Source organism: Perca flavescens, chromosome 21 (genome assembly GCF_004354835.1).
Source record: "Perca flavescens isolate YP-PL-M2 chromosome 21, PFLA_1.0, whole genome shotgun sequence".
Taxonomy (NCBI): Eukaryota; Metazoa; Chordata; class Actinopteri; order Perciformes; family Percidae; genus Perca; species Perca flavescens.
Genome location: NC_041351.1, coordinates 9062096 through 9087229, shown reverse-complemented (window position 1 = coordinate 9087229; position 25134 = coordinate 9062096). Strand labels below are relative to the sequence as shown.

The window sequence follows — 25134 nt, the reverse complement described above, 5'->3', positions numbered from 1 at the left end:
GTAGTCTAGGCTCAAACTTTCCAGGATTCTGAGCATCCTCGCATCCATGTTGACTTAAAAGTTGAGTTTGACGGTTCATTTTTGACTTTGGAAACAGCAGCTGGCAAAACAACAACAAAACGCAAGGTCCATTTAGTCCAGAAGCTCCAGAACAAGCAAGTGATGCTGTCAACTCTACTCGACTCACTCTTTTTTTGTTTTCCATTAGCAAAAGTTGTGGATAGTACCTGGTTTTGTACCACATTGTTTGAGGTTCCAAGTGAGCTAAGTTAAAACAATGTAGACCCCCGATTTGTCAGAGAGAATCATTACTAGCCAAGCTCATCAATAGCGACCCCAATTGTTGTATTCACAAAACGAAAAAAGAAAAAGTACTATTACCTAAAAAGTGAATATTGAGTTAAGCAGAGCTGTACAGTGGAAACACGACATAGGTGAAACTCGAATTGAGATTGTTTTGTTAGCTGCTGTTTTTAGTGTCAAGAATGAACTCCGGCTCAGTCAGGCTCAACTGTTTATTTGAGCAGAAAGTTTCTGATTTAAACAGTTTTGTGTCTGTTTTTCTGCCCCAGTTTAGTTCTGAGTAGACACTGCAAACCTCCACACTTCATTAAACACAGAGTAATTGTGTGTGCTGAGTGTCTAAGCACTTTAAAACCACACCTCTGGTGTCAAACTCAGAGTGCAGCATGGCAGAAAACAGCTATTTAATTAAACAGCTATTACCTCTGACTACCTACAACTGGTGCTCGTTAGGAATACGCAATGTCTTCATGATAAAAAACACTGAGAAGAGAAGTACAAGTCTGTAATATATTATATAACATGACGGTCTTCTGCTAAAATCAATAGTGTATGTCCTTTGAGATGAAAAATGTGAGCTCAAATTATGACTAATACACTCTGAGCCAAGCTTATCGTGCTCATTTTTTTTTTCTGGAAATTTTAACCCAGTTGTTATGAAGATCTCTGGTCTCTTGTCTACTTGTTTCAGATTGATGGTTGTTTCAAGTGTGCATGATGGAATATTAGTTCCAGACTTTACTTATTTAGAATATAATTGAACATTATAACTGATCTTTTTCATCAATAATTTCGACTTGGACTTATGAGAAGTACACGCCACGTAATACCTCTTCTTGATCTTCCTGTCTGCAGTTTCTCATTTGTATTTGAAAGTCAGTTCTTTGCAAATGACATTTGAGACAAAGTGTGATGCATAAAACCAGCTGTTCTTCAATCATTTTGGAATAATAAGTCAGAGGTGCCACACGTTTCTCATCACAGACATATTGTTTCTTCTTGGATCTTCTGAGAAAGTGTTAATTTATAATATCTATGTATTTAATTCAAGTGGTTTACTTTGTTCGTCAGCGTGAAATGAAATGCTAATTAATGATTACAAAGCCTTTTTATGGTTTTCTTTATGTGTGTGCATATCTGAGACATCTAGGAGAGCAGATTAGGGTTCTAAAAGCTTTCATGTTTTCTGTGTACAATAACTTACTGCAACTGAGGAACTGAGATTTTGATTCTCCAACAGTTTGAATTATGGACTTAGAATAAAATATTCATAATGCAATGACTTCTCCAGCTGTTTTCCAGTACAGTATGTGGAGGTACAACACAACAGAAGAAATGTGCTCCTTCCAAGGATCTATTAATGATGTGTGATTGTGAGCAGAGGACACACATGTTGTTCAGCATACCAAGAGATAGAATGCAGGAATCACATGAGAACAGACAAAACCTGAAATTTGCTGCCAGCCCTTTAAATGTCACACCCACTACACCTCACTGCACTGATTTGGTCATTTATTTAAAGACTTAAAGGACAAATCCGGCGCAAAATGAACCTAGGGGTTAATAACACATGGATACCGAGTCGACCATTCTCTGGGATATGTTTTCATGCTAATTGAATGTGACCAGTTTTATCGCAAACCGCTAATTAGCTTATAAAGCTAGTTGTCAGGGCATGCGAAAGTAAAAAGACCACGGGAACCACGGAATTGTCCTTTAAGGTGGCTGAAAGTAGGAGTCCAACCTTCATCTACTGTAGATCCTCTCTGCACTCTGGAGTTTTGCTATTTCTAACTTAATTTTCACTGGAGGATTTTCTCTGTGCTTGTTATTGATCATGTTACTATGTATTTATGCTGCAATGTTGTTTACCTGCAGCACGGAGCTTACCCAAGAGTAGAACCCTACCAATTGTACAGCCAGCTCCATTTGTCACGGGACAATCATACTGAAAATTCTAACTTTTAGATGACAACATTTGGCCAATACACAATAAATACATCCAGTGGCAACCTTCATGCATTCATCTTAAGTTCCTTTAATTACCAAATTTTTTGATGTAAAAAATGTGAACCATCAGCTGCTGAGCAGAGGTGATGTGATGGTATATATGGTGGTGTCTTCATGTTTAATTTTTTTTTAGGCCGGTTAAATCGGAATCTGCTTCAATTCTGATCACCTTTCATCAACCGAACAACAGAAAACAAACAATTCAGCCTATAAATGCCATGTTCACGTTCACACTCCACATGTGTCTCTGTGTGTGTGTGTGTGTGTGTGTGTGTGTGTGTGTGTGTACCAGTTATGCAGATTGCAGAGCTGACCATGGCTGGCACATTAATTATAGAGAGAGATATGTAGCGGCTGTTGTTGGGCGCGATGGCACATTGATTGCCAGTAAAGAAGATTTATCTGTCCGACATAGGGACATCTGTCATAGCATGGGACAATGTTATCCCATCCTACCCTCTTTCTGTTTCTCTTTCACCATTTCTCTCAGGCTGGCATGTCCCATTTGGACGGTGACCAACAAACAGGGAGAAGGAAAGAGAGAGGGTGAGAGGCTTCTGTTTAAATCAGTTAATCTTGCTGTGTGGTCGAAGCAGCTTCCCCACAGAGCAGATGTTTAGGGTGATTAGAACTTTTTGTCTTGCTCATTAAAAATCCTTTCTTTGGACAGATGATGGCCTCCTTTGCCAGAAGACTGAGCCTACCTCTCTGCGCTGATTAAGAGCAGGAGTTCCACTCTAAAATCCTACTTTAAAGACCCCGGCTTTGTGATATAGCACAACATGCAGTGACCAGATGCTAAATTAGTTGATAATTTGATTAGTTTTTGAAAAACAAAAATCAATTGCCAAGAATTTTGATAAACAAAGAATTTTACAAAAACCTGGATAATGGTTAATGTTCTTTAATATCCTGTTGCCTACATATTGTGCATTCTTATGCAACTATGTGTTTATGGAGATTATTGGCAAGTGAGCTACATGTCAATTCACCATTTTGACCTCCACCCTTCGCTACAAAAAGGGTACATAACTTCCTGCACTGGCAACTGGCATTGGGAGTAAATTGTGTACTGCAGTATCAATATACTGCTTGTATCTTTGTGTGCTTTTGGCCTGGGGCTCTTTTTAATGGTTTTGGTCCCTTTGGTCTAATCAAGGTAAATCGTCATGCTACAGCGTACAATTATGTTTTGGACTTGCATATTTGTGGCATTAGGAAGTCAACATGACAGTGTCCCCATTCACGTTGACTGTAGGACTTTAACTTTACCTCATCATTCTTACATGATCACAGTGGTGGTTATTTCAATTCTCCTGCTCCTCCTCTTCTTCCGCCTCCTCCATCGGTCCTCCTTTGCTCTTGCCCTCCAAACTGAAGCCGCCACCTTGTCAGGCTGGTTGTTCTTGTGTGCTTCCTGTCTATCGTTCACCTGAGAATCCTCCCACTCCCTCATGGGGCTCCCCTACATGCTACACTAGTTTCTGGGCATTTTATGAAGAACACACCACACAACCCAACTGCTGCTAATCCTCCAAGGATACTGTATGTGTGCATGTGTTTGTGTGTGAGGCGGGGAGAGACGGCCCAATTTAAATGTGTTTTTGTGTGTGTGTGTATTGTTAGTGGAGTGTGTATAATGACGACAGGTGGCCAGCTCCTGCAGCAATTAATTAACACAGCGTTTATCAGAGCTATTGACTCCTGTGAAAAAAGCAAGCCTTTCAAAAACACTTAAAATGTGCCTGAAATGAACTTGTTGAAAATAATCAACTTGAATGTTAATTACTCACTTGACTCCTTTTCCATTCAATGTCTCGCTCATTTATTCACTCACATGCTCTTTTTTGAGCTTGTGCTTGCTTGACACTTAAGTATTGCAAGTAGTTTATTTAATAAAATGTACTACTCAAGTACTGCAAGTAAAAATACAAGTATTGTGTTATGTAGGTATTAAAGAAAGCAGTCAAAAATTTGAATATCATATTGTTAATATTATTTCAAATGTTTAGCCTAAAAGACACTCACAATTCCTTTGGCTGTAGCAGGAGTACAAGGACAGGAAACCCGCGGGTAAGCTAGCTAGCGAGCGCTTACTGATAGCTCAAGGTGGTGTGCCATTTGTGTATTATATTTGTAACTTACCTTGATATGTTTCTTCAAATTTGACGGTGAATTTTTGAAGGCCATTATTTCGCAATCTTTTGTGAGGCAGAGTAGGCACTTCATTCTATATGAATTTTCTTTCACTCCAACAAATGAAAACATGGACTCTAAGTAGGGCCAGGGGTGGTCTCCTTCCTCACCCTCACCCTCACCCTCACCACCACGATCACTCGAAGTTGAGGTGTTTCTGGTGGTGTTTCTGGTTATTGATCTCAAAACAAACTAACAAAGCTCAAGTGTTCTCAATGCAGGCAGGCAGCAGAGCGAGAGGCAGAACTTCTTATAAGACTTTGATTCGCTCAGTGATGATCAGCTTCATCAAACCTGGTGACAGAGCCATCTACCGCTCTGGCAGTGATAATGTGGGTTTGGAATGATTCGTAACATTTTTATGATTCGTAACATTTTTATGATTCGTAACAATTTTTATGATTCGTAACATTTTTATAATTGTAACGAGTAACGATGTAGCACATAAAAAATGTATCGGAGTGGGCGCCCAGATGGCTCAGTTGGTGGAGCGGGCGCCCACGTGTGGAGGTTTGCTCCTCGATGCAGTGGGCACGTATTCGACTCCGACCTGCGGCTCCTTTGCTGCATGTCATTCCCCCCTCTCTCTCCCCTTTCATGACTTCAGCTGTCCAGTCAGAAATAAAGGCCGAAAATGCCCCAAAAAATTTTCTTTAAAAAAGAAAATTTATCGGAGTAAAAGTATTAAACTCATCGAAAATATGTACTCAAGTAAAAGTGGAAGTAGGAGAAAAAAAAATAATACTCCAGTAGAGTACAGATACAGCCTTTTAGTACTTAAGTACAGTAGTGAAGTAGTTCTACACACACACACAAACACACACAAACACACACACACACACACACACACAGACACACACACACAGGGATTCAGCCTTGTAATTTTTCCACTCTAGCTGTTTGTTTTTTCAGGAAGTTTGTCGACGTCTCTTTCAATCTGTGTGCGTTTAACTTTTATTGTCCACGGTTGCTTTTGGTGTCTCTCCGTTATTTTTTATTCTATTATGTTTTCACCATTTCCTGTCCTTCTGTTCTCTTCTTCTACACCCCATTAAGTAGAGAGGCCATACAGAGGAAGTGAGTGTCTCTCACATGCTACACACCTTAATGGCCTTTGATTAGAAGCCATCACAGTCACTCAACCATCCACTGTGGGCTCTATCACACTGCCTCTGTGTGTGTGTGTGTGTGTGTGTGTGTGTGTGTGTGTGTGTGTGTGTGTGTGTATGTTTGCAATTTTTTGGCGCCTCCTCTGTCTCCATCGACACCTTGTTATAGACATTGATTTTAGCTAATGAACCAGCCATCGTCTGCCCTTCGCTGCCGTAAACAGTGGTCACTGTCAGCATGAGAGTCCACAACTATTTAGCTCTCACACTCTCAGAAACAAAGCACAACAACAGCTTCAAGTTTACAAAGCTAAATATTGTCCCAGCTGCCAGAGAGGGTTTTTTGATCACAAGATGTAAAATAAAAAAACTGTATTTATTTACTGTATGTGTGACACTGCTTTTTTTCTCATTCTTTTTTCAGTATTATCGGCCACGCAGGGTCCTACACCAAACTGTGCTGTAAGGGCTTCTGCATAGACATATTGAAGAAACTGTCCCGCACCATCAAGTTCTCCTATGACCTCTACCTGGTCACCAACGGGAAACATGGCAAGCTGGTTCGTGGGACTTGGAACGGCATGATTGGGGAGGTGAGACTGAGGGACGACTTATTTAAAGAAGGATAAGTCCCTGAATGCAGCAGCTGGTGTGGCTGGGTTGAGTCGCATAGTGACCATCTCCAGACGATTATTAGAGCAAGTTGTTTTAAAAATGTTCATTCACAGATCTTACTAAAATAAATGTAGCTTTGGGCTATGGCATGCCCTAATTACATTAGAGGTAAGTGTCGTTTGTACCATAGATATCATCAAAAACAGCAGTACATGTTGAAGGAAGACTGCAGTGATAGTTACTGTTCTTTATTTGTCTTTTCAGTTCATTTAACCAAAATAATTCTGTTGACCTCAACAGGATTATTTTAGAAATAAATAAATATAAATAAAAGAATACCCTTTTAAAAGATATGTTGTAGGCATGATTTTAGCGCCATGTAGTCCAAATACAAAGTCAAACAACAAAAGTAAGACATTACTTTAAAGCTGAATTAACTGATGGTCTCTTGGTGGATCGTGCAGCAAAACTGTAAACACAACACTGATATATTATCACTTCATAAAGTTATTTTGGCAAATGGTTGCTTATTTTCTGATCCAGGAGGCTCCTAAACTGAAATATGATACAGTCCAATAAGCTTATTCATATGTGTGTATATATATATATATATATATATATATATATATATATAGCTGCCACCAGATCCTTCAGAATGAATTTAATTTCACCAAGAGAGAGCAGCTTTCACATCTTTAAATTAGCTTTAAGTCACGAGTCCCATCAAAAGGGAGCAGGACAACATGTGAAACCGAGTTTTAGTGCATTCAGACCAGTCGCAGGATTACATGCTCCTCTATAAACTGAGAATAATTTATACGTTATATAAAGTTAATGACTAAAATGCTTTTGAAGATTAAACAGGCTGTTTTTCTTGTTTGGGTTCCTGAAAAGTGGAATGATACAAGGTTTCTGTCCAACAACAGTCATATTTTATCAGCCTATCTCTTGTTTAAATTGTAAAATATAAAGCTAGATGTATCACTGATGTCAACCCAGTTGCTGATGTAGTGGTGTAAGTACCTCAAGGCTGTGCACAAGGGCAGTGCTTGAGTCGCTGTAAGTGATATAGTAGCTCCCCACATCTGGACTCCAGTACAGTTGGTGGATGGCAGTAATGATGCACAGTGTCTTAAATGGCACTAGCATTGCATGGCCAAGAGTTTCCTTGATGGGTTTTTATCTAGGTCAGTGGTGTGAGGCCTGATACATACACATTTGGAGCAAATACACACTTTTCTCCCACCCACCAAGCCACATCAAACGCATCTGAAAGTGAAACATCCTGAACAGGTGTTCCTCAGGAGAGCCTTCTTGCTTGTGTTTCTGTGCCTGCAGGCGCTTTGCTCTAAGTCTGTATATGTGTGTGTGTGTGTGTGTGTGTGTGTATGTGTGTGTGTTCTTGTTTAACTATATTCGTGGGGTCCAAAAACCGGGAGTCCAGTATACTTGTGGGGTCCCGACAGCTTTGTGGGGCCAAAATGCTGGACCCCACAACTTTAAAGGGCTGTTTGAGAGTTAAGACTTGGTTTTAGGGTTAGGGATAGTATTAGGTTATGTTTAGGGTTAGGGTAAGGGTTAAAGTTAGGCATTTAGTTGTGATGGTTAGGGTAAGGGAATGCATTATGTCAATGACGGGTCCCCACAAAGATAGTGCCACAAACCTGTGTGTGTGTGTGTGTGTGTGTGTGTGTGCTACCTTTATAAAAACATATTTCTCTCTGCAAGATTTTCAGGAAAGCAAGCCTGGATGAGCACTCCTGAGATGCAGCATGGCGTCACTCTCTCTAGATGCTCGGATGATGAGACAAATATGTTTCGCATCTCTTCAGACAGCCGTGATTAGAGCCATCTCTTACCGTAGAGCACAAAGTTTTTGCTGCATTGTGGCTTTCAATGTTTGAAAAGGATTGCTCATGAGATTCAGAATTTGCTCTCTTTCCAGCAAAGACGAGCTTGGCAGAGTGTCCTTTGGGACACTAGGACGTTGTGATGATATATACTCATTCAGGTCTATTTTACAAAATTATACAGTAAGCAAAAATTGTTTACTGAATAAATAAAGGAAAGAACCGCTGACAACTACCAATGCCTCTACAGTGCTTTACTTTAATTTCTGTCTGTTGTTCTCTTCTCAGGTTGTGTATAGACGAGCTGACATGGCCATTGGCTCTCTCACTATCAATGAGGAGCGTTCGGAAATCATCGACTTCTCCGTACCGTTTGTTGAGACAGGCATCAGCGTTATGGTAGCCCGCAGCAATGGGACAGTTTCCCCATCTGCCTTTCTCGGTAAGAAAAAAACAACTGATTATTCTACATCCATTTGTTTGGTCAAACTGGCCATATCATCCATTATCCTGCAGTTTTATGTACAGTATGTGTCAGCCAATATTGCTGCCATCTTCTTTCTCACCACTTTCTCCCAGGATGGCCTACTTAAATGATTTCTGTCTCTGCAGAGGCTTCAGGAAACTTCCCATTAAGCTTTTATCCTGCCGATAACTGTAGCCTACAACTAAATCCCCTCACGTACCGCACACACACCTAAATCCCTTTTCCAAACCCCAAACAACAATATTCAGCACAAAATCCTTATAAGTGTATTTCTCTCTTCTCATTTTCTCATCTTGCTATCCTCGTCCCACATATGGTGACCCCCATCACAGGCTGAGGTTAAGAAGCAGGAAGTACAAAAGAGACTTACTTTAATCCTTTATGTTTGTTCTTTTACTTCTCCTCCTCCTCCTTCAGAGCCCTACAGCCCAGCAGTTTGGGTCATGATGTTTGTGATGTGCCTGACCGTGGTGGCGGTGACGGTTTTTGTGTTCGAATACTTAAGTCCAGTCGGCTACAACCGCAGTCTGGTCAGCGCCAAATGTGAGTTTTAAACCTATTTGTTTCACTTTTACTGGTAGAGTTTATTGGATTGCAGTGGATGATAGAGAAGTGAATGGTCACTACAGCATCATCACTACAGAGGTAAACAAGAGGTAAACTCAAGTAAAGTCCATATTTATCACACAGATATCCATATATAACCCATATATATCATATTTTGCAATGTCTGCTGTGTTTTGAGTATAATACGGCAAGAATACATTTAGGTATTTGTATATATTTCTTAAAAAAATAGCCAGAAGCTGTGAAATAAAAAAAGATCCATGAAATGTACTTTGCATCTTACAAAGCACTTGACTGTAAGCCTGCGTGCATGCCGCTAAATCCAGCCCAGTCTGCACGTCCCGCAACGTTAAGAGTTCCTCAACAGGATTTTGGGGAGAGGGCTAATCAATCCCAGAATGCAGCGCTGACAGAGCGTGCCTTGTCTCCGGGTCCGAAAGGTCATTTTCCTGTTTTAATTAGCATTCGTCGCTGCGCTAATCGAAGTGTGATTAATGGCGGTGGCACCCTCCGTTGCTGCACAAGAACAACGGTGGCAGAGAGCGATGGAAACGGGCTGAGGCTGTGAAATTGTTCTGTTGTTTGAAAGTTTGCAGAAGGGCATGAGATGGCTCATGAATACTTACATGGTAGACTGTAGACATGTTTTGTTTGATGAGAGAATGTGTCAAAACAAATATGTGACTTAAAATCATCACACTGACGGTCAAAACGTCAAAAGATGTTGACTGTAGACGTAAAGGGTTGTTTCACCCAAATTACAAGAAACATTTTTTCTCATGTACCTCTGGATGCCATGAAGATAGTTTTGGATTTAGACTTATTTCTGCTACAATTTACTAATTTATATGGTAAAAAAGTTAAAATAAATCAAGAAGTCGTCCCCAGCAGCTAATGGGCTAATAACCAAATATATTTATATGTGAGTGAAAAAGATCATTAGTAGCTGTAGTAAGGAAGTAGTAGGAAGAGAGTGTGGTGCTGTTACAGAGACACAAAATACGCAGAAGAATAACATTGGGGTGGTTGCTTCAACAAAACATCTGACTTTGACACAGGAAATCACAGTTTGCTTCTTGTTTTCTACTGAGAGTCAACATTTCTTCTTTGCACCATGACAGTGATCATTCCCTGAATTCAACCAAGTTGTTTTGTGCCTAGTCTATAGCCACGACCTTCCTCTTGCAGGATTGCTCTGTTGCCGTATGTCCTTCTTCTAACATTACGCTTTCTTTCGATTTATGAGGACTATGGTTAACTGTTCCTCAAAAATCTGTCCAATCTGAGTTTTCTGTTGCACGACTAAAAAAACTTTTGAATGTACACATGTTCCACCAAAACAAATTCCCGAGGCTATTTTGCAATGGCATCCAGGCTCCGTGCGGCGCTTAGCACCGCCCAAGACGATTGTGATTGGTTTAAAGACATGCCAATAAACCAGAGCACGTTTTTCTCCCATCACAGAATGCTGTGTGGACTAACCAGACCCTCCTCCGCAGCGCTGTGGAGGAAGGTCTGGCAATGCGAGACTATTTTGTGCCTAAACCCAACCAAGCCTTAACCATAGCTGTGTTCAATAAGAAAACTAACTTTTATTTATTTGTACTGGTTTGAAAAGGCCACTGACAATGTTTATCTATTGTGCTGCCAATGGATAGGCACTTAGGTGTCATTCTGGAGGAGAATGACAAATGAAAAGCAAATGTGCTGTTTTTTGGAAGAGATGTTGCCGTTGATTTTCTTCTTTTCCATTCACCTCTTTTGTATTCAGCTGGAAGCTTAAATCTGAGGTGATCCCAACACCCAGGCAAATAAAACCAAAACTTTCTACATGTCTAGATATCTCTAGACCACTAAAATGTGTTTTCTAACATTTATGAAAATCTTCAAGAGAATCAGTGTTTTCTTCTTGAGTGTATCTTAAGACTTACCCCTTGAGCACACCATTGTCTTTTTGGACATGAACCAGTTCTTTAAAGAAAATCCCCTACAGAGCCCCTTCTTTTTTCACTCTGGGCTAAGGATAAGTTACACGGCATCAGCCTCTCTGACTCACTCCTCCCTCTGTTTCCTTAGCTCCTGGTGGTCCGACGTTCACCATTGGAAAGTCAGTGTGGCTGTTGTGGGGCATTGTCTTCAACAACTCGGTCCCCATTGAAAACCCTAAAGGAACAACCAGTAAGATCATGGTCCTGGTCTGGGCCTTCTTTGCTGTCATCTTCCTGGCCTCTTACACTGCCAACCTGGCTGCCTTCATGATCCAGGAGCAATATATCGACACAGTGTCTGGGCTCTCTGACAAGAAGGTAAGAGACTGAATAAACAACACTCAGAATAATAACCTTGTGATAATGTGTGTGATTATAAGGCAGGACATTTGAGCGTCCACGCAGACATACAGAAAGCAGGCTGTTTTTGTGCAGCTGTGAGATACAGAGCAAACCACGTCTTTGTGTTTAAATCCAGCTGCATCATCTCCTCTTTTCTCTGTTCACTAATAAACCATGAACGGAAGAGAAACAAAAGACTCGCCGAAAGCCTTCAAGATGAAGTCAAGTAAAAGGACTTTGTTGTGACTGTCTGTGTTCCTTTCCTATCAGTGGAGAGCCCAGTGGCATGAATGACTAATCAATTACTGCCTTCTGTCAATACAGATGGTGTCTGAGTCTCCACTTGTCCTGTCAGTATTTTTGGTCCGTCTATCAATATTCCCCATGTGCTGTCTCCATCTCTTGACTCGCTCACACTGTTAAAACAAGCTTGCAAAATGTCAAGCGATTAAAAACAGTCAAGCCACAGAGGAAAAACAACACCCGCAGACTTTTTCTACCACATAAATGTGTGGAACACACACACACACACACACACACACACACACACACACACACACACACACACACACACACACATACACTAAACCTGGAAACAGAGCCTCAGAGGAGCTTTACAACAAAGCATTTTATTCTTCACAGAGTGAAAACAACTCCCCGGCAGGGATCAGCAGTGCCACCTCAGTGATCTATGGTTGTATTAGCTGACAATATTAACTTTATGCAGATGCATTATATCCCACAGCATAAGGGACTAATATAAATTACCCTGCACAACACAACCTCAGCTGCCCCTTAATTCGGAGATCCTACACGACAGAGGATTAGGCGGGTTTAGGTCGTAGGCTGGCACAATCTCGCAGGTTTAAAGGATAAGGCTAATGTTTTTCTATATTTTTCCTATTGTGAATAAATGCCATGAAAAGATGAAAATCAATGTGTTAGTCCATCTCTCAATACTTTATTTTATTTATCCGTATCCAAAACAGAACTGTAAAAAAAACAAAAAAACATCCCAAACCTGACGAGCATGAATCTTTTTTTTTTTTTAAACAGAAACCCGACCTGAAGGGACCTGAGGATAGTCAGAACCTGATCTGAATAAACCTGAGGATAATTAGACCTGATTCAAAATGCAGTTGACCCAAATAGATAATGATAACACCGGCAGCAGCATAATGCACCACCAATTAATGAGCAGCCCCGGTTTGGTAACTTTTGGTACTTTATTTTACTGAGGAAAGAACAGAAAAATAGGAATATCCTTGAAAGAGAAGTTCCATTTAAACCCAAGTAAATGTCCATTCTTTATTACCAATGTAGTCAAATTCACGGCCAGCGCAAAGTCAAGCTCATCACTGCATCACTGCTGTTTTTTTTCTTTCTTTTCTTACAAGCATGCTTACTGTCAATAAACAGTGTTCAGTTGCCCGTCTGTCTGTGTTTCAATAACGAATGTACGTGGGTGGAGTGGAAGGTCCAGAATTTCCACTCCTTCTCACTAGGGCTGGGCGATATATCGATATTAATATCGATATCGTGATATGAGACTAGATATCGTCTTAGATTTTGGATATCGTAATATCGTGATATGACATAAGTGTCTTTTCCTGGTTTTAAAGACTGCATTACAGTGAAGTGATGTACTTTTCTGAACTTACCAGACTGTTCTAGCTGTTCTATTATTAATGATTATTTATCTAAAATCTAAGTGTGAAGATATTTTGCGAGAGCACCAACTGTCAACTCTAGAATATATCGCCGCAATATCGATATTGAGGTATTTGGTCAAGAATATCGTGATATCTGGTTTTCTCTATATCGCCCAGCCCTGTATTAGAAAATATGGGATGTAGAAATAAGCGCTGAAAATGTGTAGAAGAAAAAATTTAACAATTTAAAACGTTGGAAAAAAACTAAAACAAAAAAGGCGTCGAAAAGGTTGACGGGAAGACAACACAAGGGTTAATCAGAATTTATGTTTACATTTTATTGTTATTTGAACATTTGAGCATTGAACCAGGTGAAGAAACCTTTTCATTATTTATTCATTTGATTTTGCAACTGTTCACTGAAATAGCCAGTTTCTATGAAACTACATGTGACCTGTCATATTTGGCTTTGACTTTGACTGAACATTTGCTCTCACTTTGCGGAAAAAATATCGGGATATATATCGTATATCGATATTCAGCCAAGATATATCGGGATATGATTTTCGGTCCATATCGCCCAGCCCTACTTCTCACAGAGCTGTTAATTCCCCCGCTGCCTTGTATTTATCAAATCCATATAGGTTATCTGCATGTAAGTAATGTCTTAAGACAGACTTGAAAGAATTAGAACCTATCCTTTAATTTTTTCACTTACTTCGATAACTTTTGCTTTTGTTCAAACAACTGATTAAAAAAAAAAAGGCATGTAACATCCCAACTGAATCCTTTGCAATTGCAGCGGAAGAGTGATTATATTAACATGCATACACACACCGACTCACACGCTCCCATTTTTATTGTCCCATTCGTTTGTGCTCAGCTCAAAAGGTCAACGTTGTAAGCAAGATGAATAGATCTTTCCTGTTTACAGTCTAATTGAGCTCTAAGAGACGTAGTTCTGCTTCATCCTGCATTAATACATCTGCTCGTGAAATGTGAACTTCGATCGGGTGCAAATTGAACCGGATTAGGATCATCTGTGGGCAGCAAAATGATTCAAACAGATGTGTGTTGACTGATATCACATTTAATCAACTGAAGGTGAACTGAATGGAGTCCATTCAATCCGCATTGAGTTTGGCTGCTGATTAAATCAGTCTTGGGAAAAGAAATGGAATGACTCAGAAATGGATTTCATTTAACTGAGTAGTCCCTCGTCCTCTTTACTCCTCTCCACCCCGTGTCTTCATTCTGGTCCCTTTTTGCTTTTCTGTTTTTTACTTTCTTCTTTATTTTTACTTTACTTTCTCCTCCTCCTTTTTTCTCTTACATTCTCTCCTTTCTTTTCCTTCTTTTCATCTCCATGTTTCTCCTTTTCCATTACCTTTCCTCCACTCTTATCTCCTCTCTTTCTTTCTCCTGTTTCCTTTCCTCTGATCGTTTCTCTGCTCTTTTCCTCTCCTCTCCTTTTCCCTGTCTCTTTTGTCCTTTGCTCTCTCTCCACTTACTTCCTTCTCCCTCTCCTCTTTCCTTGTGCACTACTTCTCCTTACTCTCCTCTGAGTCCCCCCTTTCTATCTTACCCAACTCACTCTTTTGCTTCCCCCTCATATCTTCACTTTCTAATCTTTTCCCTCTCTGTATAAAATCTCTTCTCTTACTCTTTTCTCTTCTCCTCCCCCTTATGTCACCCTCTCACTTATTTCCTTATCACCTCCCATCCCTGTCATCCTTTTCTTTTATTGCTTTTTTCTTTCTGTCGGCTTCTCCTTTCTCCCATCCTCCCCTATTCTGCTCTCTCTCTCCCTTCAGTCTCTCTCCTCTCCTTTCATGTTATCCTTACTCACTTTTCTCTCTCCCCCTTTCTCCTTACCAAACCTCTTCTTCTCCTACTTCCCTCTATTCTCTTGTCTCCCTCTCCTCATATCTTCTTGCCTCTTTTCCCTTTCCTCTCATCCTGTGTCTCCCTACAGTTCCAGAAACCACATGAGCATTACCCTCCTTTCCGCTTCGGGACGGTCCCAAACGGGAGCACAGAGAGGAACATCCGCAGCAACTACCCTGACATGCACACACACATGATAAAATACAACCAGAAGGGGGTGGAAGAAGCTCTAGAAAGCCTCAAAAACGGGTACAGTTTTACTAACATTTTAACTGTATTACACAATTAGATTACAATAGGTTATATTGAACTGATCCTCCTGCCATTGAAGACATGAGTAATAATGATCATAATTTGAGTAATACAGCAGAGATTTGCTTTGTGTTGTAGCAACTATTTGTAAATTAGGCCACTGTGGGTGTATTTTTAGATAAAATAAAATAATGTCTAGTGCTGCTTACTTTGAATAGAAAAGTGCTGTCAAACATCTAACCTTCACTACAAACACACTCGGAGTGATTGTGCACATTTTCATCCCTTTAACTACAACTTGTGTACACTGTACTTTATGTTGTTTGATTGATTTATTTTTGCCAGTGTGGAATAACAATTTACTTTCAGAGACCTGAAACAGTTAATCCATTAGTGTGAACATTTTGTTACTTTTAATTTTAGATTTAGGGTTAGGTACAATTTGGTACCTTTCATTTTAGGGTTGGGGTTAGGTAAATTGTGTTACCTTTAACTTTAGGGTTAGATAAATGTTACCTTTAATTTTAGCCACGCTAGTGGCGCAATGTCAGCCAGTTGGTCCGGACTGAAACATCTCAACAACTGGTGGATTGATTGCCATAAAGTTTGGTAAAGACATTCATGGTAACCAGAGGAATCCTAAGGAATTTGGTGATCCCCTTACTCCCTTCTAATCTAACACTACAAGCAGGTCAAAGCTTTCTTTTTTTACTTGTCCATTGTAAATGGCAATATGTCAATATCTCTCACATTGGCACACCTTTTTGTACAGGCATTCAAGTAAAAGCAGTTCAAAATGTAAATGTGTCCAATACTTTGGTTTGTTACCAAATACCTGCAAAACTAATGACTTTCGACTTTTCCATCAGCCTCACCTTATGTTCTTTTTGTTAATTACTAAATAGCTAATATGAGCACATAGTCTCTGCTCACAGCTGGTACTAATCACATGCAATTTTGTCATAACATTTCTATTAAAAGCTGACTAAATGTTTACTGTGATGGATTACTAATCTCAAGCTAGTTTCAAGTCTCTGCAAGCAGCCTGCAAGGTGGGAACAGTCTAAAAACCTATGGTGTGCTTATGAAAGTGGTCAGTAGCAATGTAAAGTATACACCACTTGTATTTAATGGTGTAGAACATGCAAAACCACTGATGCTGCAGGATCCTTTAAGGGAGAAACATATAGATATAAATATAATTCTAACACGATGTAAGAACTGGTTAAACTTTGTAGGAGCTAAACAGTCTCTCAGACGATCTGTTTGCATGCAGGAAGCTGGAAGCTTTCATCTACGACGCTGCTGTTTTGAACTACATGGCCGGGAAGGACGAAGGCTGCAAGCTGGTGACCATCGGCAGCGGAAAAGTGTTTGCCACCACAGGATACGGCATCGCTCTGCAGAAGGACTCCCGCTGGAAACGGCCTATTGACCTTGCTCTGCTACAGTTCCTTGGAGACGGTGATCCAAACCCTACATGATAAAATGCACAACCCGTGCCCGCACACACACTCTTACTGTACACTTTCCTGTGTTTTATCTGTTTGTATTTACTTCTGTCTGACTGGCACACTGTATGTGAACCGTGGAATTGGCGTCTGTCCAGTTCAGTGTGTGCTGTGTCAGCAGGGAAGTGGGCTTACAGGGAAGAGTTAATATCCTGCAGAACAGCAGGGAGTGTTAGGGATATGATTATCTCCACTACACACTCTCACACACACACACATATCCTTCCTACCTATATACACACCAACACACTCACCATGACAGCCGCCAATGTGAAATTATATCCTCCCTCCTCTGAGAGCTTAAGAGAACCCCCCCCCCACACACACACACACACTCACACTCACACTCACTCTGAGCTTTCCACGATGATATAAGAAATAGTGTGTTTATGGTCAACATACGTTAACTGAGAGATAAAATGGGCCATGCTCTCTAGAGGCCACTGGAGAGGACGCAGCTCAAGAGGTGGCCACCTGTTCAGAGGCCTGGAGGAGTAGTTTATGTGTCAATGATAGGTAATGGAGATGTGTTTAAACACTATACATTTTTCTCGTTAAATAGGTGCTTCGTTGGCATGGCAAGATGCTTTTACACTGACAATGCATGAAGAAGATTACTTCTAAATTACTTTAGAAGACAAGAGTATTTAGAGTGTAGAAATTGTAGCTCATTTTGTACATACGTAGTAGTAATTTAGCTGTACAAGGATACTTAACATCAAAACAAGGAAATCATAAAATCTGATTTTTATTAAGGCCAAACTGGAATGGTGATAAAGGAAAAGATTCTGCAAGCGTTCCTGTCATCGGACAATTCAAGACTGTCATAACTTGACTTGGAGGTGGACATGATGTACAAGACGTAATTTGAAAAATGACAACGCAGAATAAATGGGCAAAGGCCCTGAAATAAGCAATGAGTGACGATGGCTGTGGTCCAGGCCTGGCAGAGCATCACCCACAAAGGGTTTGCTTTAACCATAATTACAGTTTAATTTCAAATGTTGGAGAAACAACAACAATTGTATGCACGTATAACACATCTAAGACATCAGAGATGGTTATCTTCAGGTTATTGCAGGCTAACATAGCTCTTTCTCTTCTTCACTTTGTCAAGTATCTCCTTCTCTCTCTTTCTTCCCTCTTTCCTACCATATGCCTCTGTCCCAACAGGAGACACCCAGCGCTTGGAGACGGTGTGGTTGTCAGGCATCTGCCAGAACGAAAAGAACGAAGTAATGAGCAGCAAGCTGGACATTGACAACATGGCGGGCGTCTTCTACATGCTGCTAGTGGCCATGGGCCTCAGCATGCTGGTCTTTGCCTGGGAACACCTTCTTTATTGGAAACTACGACACTCCCTTCGCAAGTCTCCCAAACTTGACTTCTTGTTGGCCATCAGTAGGGTGAGATTTGCATATTAGTCATTTGATTGATAGTTTTGTTTTTAAGCCGGGTAGCTTGTTGTTTATGGATCCTCCTCAGTTGTTTTGATTGCTGATTCCTTGGTTAATGGAAGTCGGGTTGAGAAATTGCTTCACTGATTTTTACATTGATTATTTTGTTAAGAGGCTGATTGGATTAGTTGAGTAAACAGCTCGGTTGAGATATTGAAAGATTGGCTGGTTGATTAGGTATACTCTATTTGGTTGCTTGCTTGCTTTTTCAGTGAAATATGCTGTTTTACTTCAAGTGGCTTTTAGGTGATGATAAATAAGCATAAATGGATGAATTTGCATGTAATTACATGGTATCATTAGAGGGTCTTTTTAAAATATTAGCTAAAATGGCACTGCATTGTTATAAAGAATGAGATGGGAGGGGAGAGATAAAAGGAGAAAAAAGAAACACTAATTCTGGTGTTTACTCAGCATTTAACTTTGATTGCTTAATGTCCATTTTCAATTAGACTTAATCAGTACCCAGTGTGTTGATGTTTGGGAATGTGGTTATTGAGGCAAAAAGCTCTGGCTGAAGTTGCAGCCAGGGAAATGTCTACGGACTCCAGCCTCTGTGCTCCTCTGCCGTGTAATTACACTATTGTGCCTGGATTGGGGTTTTATCAGATTAAAGGCTAAATGACTATCTGATCATTATTCTGTATGGGGCGGCCCCCAAGGGCCAAATTAAATTAGCCTCATGCAGGATCTCCCAGCCAACTGTAAGCAGAGAGCAGTCATGGGATTTGGCTCTATTTGTCCATAAAGTTAGAGACAGGACTTTAGGCGTGTGTGTGTGTGTGTGTGTGTGTGTGTGTGTGTGTGTGTGTGTGTGTGTGTGCAATCCTCTGAGCTTAAACTGTTTTTCTTTGAGTCCCAGGAGAATGCATAATGAATTAGTGACTAAGTCTTGCCTCAGTGATAAAATGAGATATTAATGAAATAATTTTTTATTTAACTGCCGGTGGGGGTTTTATTAGTTAGGAGGTGGAACGTCACTTTGACTGTGAAATGTTCTCCTTAGGACAGCTATGTTGCTACAGTTTGTGGCTAACTATTGATTTAATTACAAAGGATTACGTGATTTATACTCGACTTCTCTTTTCCCCTTTGTCTTTTCTCACTTCTTATTCTCTCCTCATTCTTTTCTTTATCTTCTTCATTCTTTGTCATTCTGTTTCATCTCTCAGGGTATTTACAGTTGTTTCAATGGAATGGAGGATCCTGGGCGTTCATCTGGTTTGGCAAAACCTGACCTGACCTCCAACTACGCTCAAGCAAACATGCTGAAGATGCTTCGCACTGCTAAGGACCTAGTGTCCACTGCCAATGTTGAGACCTCTCTGGACAATGCCACCAAGACCATAGAGAAGTTGAGCCGTCATGGCGGCAGCTTGCCTGTTCGTATTCCACAAGTCGCCACTGAGGCCGTACCAGGAGGATTTGCTTATGTTACGGAGAATCACTGCTCCCTAAGCCCACCTCTGAGTGCTGTTACCTCTCTGAAACAGCAGAGGGGTGTGACCAGGCCGACGCCACTGCGCTATACACTCCCGACTCGCTCTTCTTCATGTCTGTATGACCGGCCACTTCCTGTGTCCAGTCTCAGCAGCCCCCACCTGGCCGTGGGTGAGCCGCTTCCTCATCAGCACCCACACCACTACCAGACCACAGGGAGACTCTACGTAGACACCCATCCTCACTCGCCCTTCATTCCCTACACCGATCTCCAACTACCTGACATCTACGCCTCTCACCCGGTCTCCTTGTCTCAAAACCAGTATGTCCAAGCGGGCTTCTCCCGACGGAAAAGGAGGTCCAAGAGTTTCCAGTGTGAGGATGAGGATGTAGAGAGGAGAAAACTCAGGGACCAGGGAAAGAATGACAAAGGTCCCATCTACCTGAGTGAGCTCAAAGCCAACCACCTCCAAGACAACCACATCTCCACCCCCAGCATTAATAACATCTACTCAGGGGAGGGGATGTGTCCTCGGGTAGAGAATTACAGATCCTGGCCCCCGGAGGACCTGGTGCTGAGAGGCAGACGCAGGCACCGCCGCCCCTCTTTCCTCAAAGCCACATGGGGCAATGAGCAGATACGCCAGCTTGACGAATCCCAGTCATCCCTGTCCAGCCAATCACCTTCCACCCTACCAGACCTGTTCCCATGCATTCTTACACCAACCACACCTGCAAAGGCCTGCAACCCTGCTCACCTTCGAAACAACCTGTGCCTCCCCCGGAACCAGGCCTACCTCCACATAAGGGAGGACCAGAGGAGGCCCAATGGGCGTAAGGGCCAGAAGCTACGCTACTCTCACTCCGCCCACCTCCCCACGTACGGAGAAGCAGTGCGACATGGGACTGGGTTAGGGCGGGGGATGGTACGGAGAGCCACCAGCTTGCTCAGCAGACAGTACACCCACTACCTGAACTCATACCCTGGACTACCCCTCTACCACGGGCCCCTAGACCTGCACAACCACAGTCAGGCATCCAGCAGCCACCCGAGCACCAGCCCAGTGTGCCAGCTGCTGGCTTGTGGGGGTGGGAGATGTGGAAGCCAGCGGGCTCTGCTGTACCAGGACAGTGTGTATGGAGCCTATGGGGTCTATCAGGGATCCCAGACTGGATCAGAGGCCCAGGCAGGTAAGGGATCAGGGGGCCAGCCTGTGGGGAGCCCCTGCGTACTTCGTCCCTGGCGACGGGTGTCCAGCCTGGAGTCTGAGGTCTGATGGGAAACCAAAGGAACCTCATAAGATGGATACTGTGGAGTAAAAGAGGACAAGACTCTTGACCACTGTGGAGAGGGGGAAGTGGTTAGATTATTGTAAGGGGGAGAAGTTATGACTTGAAGTAGTTGTTGATTTTCTATGTGACTTTGTGTGGTAAAGAATAGAAGTTTGGGTCTGCAAATTTTACAGATGTTTAGGACTTTTTTGATGTATACTACAGTAAGATAAGAAGACTGCACTGTTACCAATTTATCCTTGAGAAAGGTTTGGAAAGCTGGAGTCGGCAGGTTTTACTCACTTGCTACTTTCCTACAACGCTTGTGTGTTTTCTGTGCTTTAATGTGCACTAAACAGTCCACGGTGTTGGCGCATGGTTAAACTATAATCAGTTTTCATGCTGTGTGTTGTGTATATTTTATCGTGGATAGTTGGGATTCAGTCTTGGGTGTAGTGTAGTAGATGAACCGTTTACATCTAGGGAGAAGTAGCAGAGGAATAAGGGATTGTCTCTTTCAAATTCAGCCATCAAAAACAAGCAGCCACTGTAGCAAGATTTGTGAAGACAGCTGCGATGAACAAGAGTTTAATTCCAAAATAAAAACAATTAATATTAAGACACAGAAGAGCAGCAGTTTTTTTGTCTATTCAAGACGGTCTGTTAATGAATTTCAGGTAACGTCTTTCAAGATTCATAATGTTTTGGAGCTAATCCCTTCAAGTCATCATTTAGTGATGAGTCAGAGGAAGCAGAGACTTTGTGAAAGCAGTCCATATGAACACAATCTGCAAAATGATGAAAGTATTGGGACAGCACTGACCAGCACTAGGTGTCTTAAACCATGGATTCTTTTTCCTCACTGAGTCTCAGTATGAGGCTGCAGTACAGCACAACATCACACAGGGCCTCACAATAAATAAATTCTGTATCTAAATACTATATCAATAGAGAAAATGTGTAATTTGAGGCCTGTTAGTGTCATATTCATGTATTCTACATATGATAGGAATTTATAGTCACTCTTAACATTTTCTAATCACACAGTTCTAGCACATTTTTCTTTTTGTAAAGCTGTTGCCGGTTTACTTAAATATTTGTTATTATTGTATTAACTATGTTGGCCTATATTACGATTTTCATCACAATCTCATTTCCACTCTTTTATATTCCCTCATCATCCCTGTTTTTCCCATTCCCTCTAACTGTTAAATGATCAAATTTAAATGAGGTAATTGAAAGCTATTCTAGTATCTATTTTACCTGGCTCCCTCAACCTGTAATTAATCACTTAGACTAATTAAAGAACCTTTTGGATGAACATGCACGTGCGCCTCTTCTTTCTGTCCATGCATACTTTGTAGAGATGAATTGTATCTTAATCGTGACATGCTAGTCTTAAAGGGGAGAGTTCGACATTATGGAAAACTTATTTACTTTCATAGTGAGAGATGAGAAAAATGTGTACCACTTTCTGTTTGGTAATTGTAAAGCTACAGCCGGATAGTTAGCCGGTTAGCTTAACCTAGCATAAAGTTTGGAAACGTTCATTTACACATTATATGTCATTTGTTTATCGTTCAAAAACTAAAGTGTAAAAATCAAAAGTTGTGGTTTTACGGGCTTTTATGTGAAGGAATATTTCTTGGCCGAGTGCAGAGTTTTATTAGCCTGGGAAAACCCTGATGAACTTCGGGCAAATTTGAGATTTGCTCTGCAAGTCAGTCTGGCCAAGAGCCCATTCAAGCCCATTTCCAATTTTTCCAAATCGAGGCACCAATCACAACCATTGAGGAGGGCTTTACACGATGACGATAGCGCAGCGACAGCAAGTAGCTTTTTGTTTACATTCAACATGACGGCCACCGAAGCGCAGCAACCCGTTGATGCCGCTGTCGCTGCTACGTCACCACGATTGTTGGTCTGATTGGTTGAAGGACTATCCAATTGCGCCCAGAGGCATTTGAGCAGCGTCTGTTGGTGACGCCCCCTTTGGAAATGTGCTGTGAATGAACCTTGCCCAGACCCACTCTCAGTTACAACTGAGAAGGGTCTGGTGTCAACCAGGCTAGAGTATTACTGTTAAACAACAGAGCAGGGTAGCTGTTTCCCCTCGTTTCTAGTCTTTATGCTAAGTAAAGTTAACCAGCTGCCGGCTGTATTTACCGCACGTATGTCATATGGAGGTCAGTCATCTGCTGCAGCATCCTGGTGGAATATCCTTCTGGTGTTTGGGCCACATGTCAGCTTGTGACTGACACAAATACACAGCAGAAAAGAGACTGAACCAAGTGGCAACGATGGTATTCTTTTACTTCTAATCTTCTGTCAAATTTGAACATGACAGTGTAGCACATGGCAGATCTTAAAACGTCTGTCAGCGCTCGCCTGCAGCAAGTAGGTAAAGATAAGCTTCTCTATTTCAAGGTGACCTGTTGCCATGACAATTACCCTCTCTCTATGCTGTTGTCATGACGAGATAAGACTCAATTCAGGAGGCCAGATGAGTAATGTTGGAGAGTCCAAACATTGAGCGCTTTGATTTTTCCATTACTCTCTGCTTTGTTACTGGAGCATTGCTTTAGATTGGACCATAATATGGATTTAATACTCTACTCTCTTACTGATCCCATATTCTTTGAGTTCAGGGTAATTGGACTTCATTTCATCGCTGAAGAGCAGAAAGGCTTCAGCATGTCTCTATAATTAAGACATGCTTGTTGGCCCAACATAAAGCCTGGATTTACACAGGTACAAGTGGATTTAAAAAAGAAATCCTTTGTAATAATATCTGATAGTCTGGATGGAAGGAAGGAAAGTAAGAAGGAGCTAGTCTACATTACAAAGCTATTTTTTTAATTGGGTCTTTATAATTGACATTAACTTTTAATGGTAAGAAACAAAGATTGAACAGATTTTCATATGAAACAGTTGTGAATGTTTTCATACCTGACACTTAGGTACAATTAGTCTCTCTCAAACTCTCTTAAAAAGTTAAAGGTGCAGTAAGCAATACTGGGCGAAGACTTTTGCTATTTGAACTCAACTGCAAAAAAAATACAACTTCCCCCTTTAGAATCTCCACCCCCAGATTCATGGACATGCATTGGCAGAGTCAATGTTGCCCATGTTAGGTTGTGGATAAGCAAACTGTTGCTACTGCTGTAAAGCTAACCAGTTGGGAGCAGCCATCACAAACAATAGCAAACGGATGAGGTCAGGGCTGGGACAAAAAAAATCGGCCCTGGCATTTTTGGCCCAGAAGACCCACACCCACCGTGATTGGTCACATTGGACACATTTCCTGCAGACAGTCTTCTTAAAATATGCATGCATTCTATGATATGAGTTACCTAGTGGTCTGCATTCATGTGATGGTTTTGGATCCTTCAACAGGGTTCTCAAGACTTATCTGTTGATCTTACACTTAAATAATTCATTAATTATTAGAGTTATGATTTGTATATTTATGGTATTTGTTTATTTTTTATTATTGATATTTGATATTGTATTGCCATTATTGTTATTATTACTATTTTGCTTAATATTGTCTTAGCAACTTTTAAAAACTGTTTACTGTTAATTTTAACTATTGTAAGATTCATATTTTGTCGCTTTGGACAAAAGTGTCTGCTAACTACAATAATCATAACCACAACGCTTCCCAAAAGCTACAATAAAGCTGAGAGTAGTATATGCCCTGGAAAAGAGCACCAATACAAGAGAAGCAGTGTACTCACTCACTTTGATTGACGACCTGGAGGCCATAGAGTACACAATGTCCATACTCAAGTGCAAGTAATTGCCAAAGACGAAGAGTTTAAAGTATAATTTCTAATTATTTAATAACATTTAAGTATACAAGTATGTATTGTCAGTAAAGTCAGTCAAATGTTGCCTTGGTTCACACCAGTGAACAAGAAAGATTTACTCTAACAAGGTAACCTTTAAAAGAGTGAGAAACAGAGAGAAATGTCAGCTAAGTTAAGGTATAATTAATTTAGCTTAAATGTCTGGGCAATGTAGAGAAACAGTGGTGGCAGTATAGGATCAGCAATGAGTTGCAGTGTTTTTTTTAAGATTATTTTTTGGGGCTTTTCCCTTTATTTTTGAAAGTGGATAGACATGAAAGGGGGAGAGAGATGGGGGATGACACGCAGCAAAGGGCAGCAGGTAGGATTTGCACCCTGCGCCGC

The 25134-nt window shown here is 41.1% G+C and overlaps 1 protein-coding gene across 1 annotated transcript in view; it reads left to right on the top strand.

Moving 5' to 3' along the window:
- LOC114548025 (glutamate receptor ionotropic, NMDA 2C) overlaps positions 1 to 22259 on the top strand; it is a 42912-nt gene extending 20653 nt beyond the window's left edge. Inside the window, exons 9-16 of the mRNA XM_028567671.1 lie at positions 6043 to 6211; positions 8372 to 8525; positions 8988 to 9113; positions 11214 to 11443; positions 15095 to 15255; positions 16535 to 16722; positions 17943 to 18175; positions 19399 to 22259. Coding sequence (XP_028423472.1) covers positions 6043 to 6211; positions 8372 to 8525; positions 8988 to 9113; positions 11214 to 11443; positions 15095 to 15255; positions 16535 to 16722; positions 17943 to 18175; positions 19399 to 20943 — 2806 coding nt within the window. The 3' untranslated portion in view covers positions 20944 to 22259. The remainder of the gene's footprint in view (positions 1 to 6042; positions 6212 to 8371; positions 8526 to 8987; positions 9114 to 11213; positions 11444 to 15094; positions 15256 to 16534; positions 16723 to 17942; positions 18176 to 19398) is intronic.
- The last annotated feature ends 2875 nt before the right edge of the window (positions 22260 to 25134 follow it).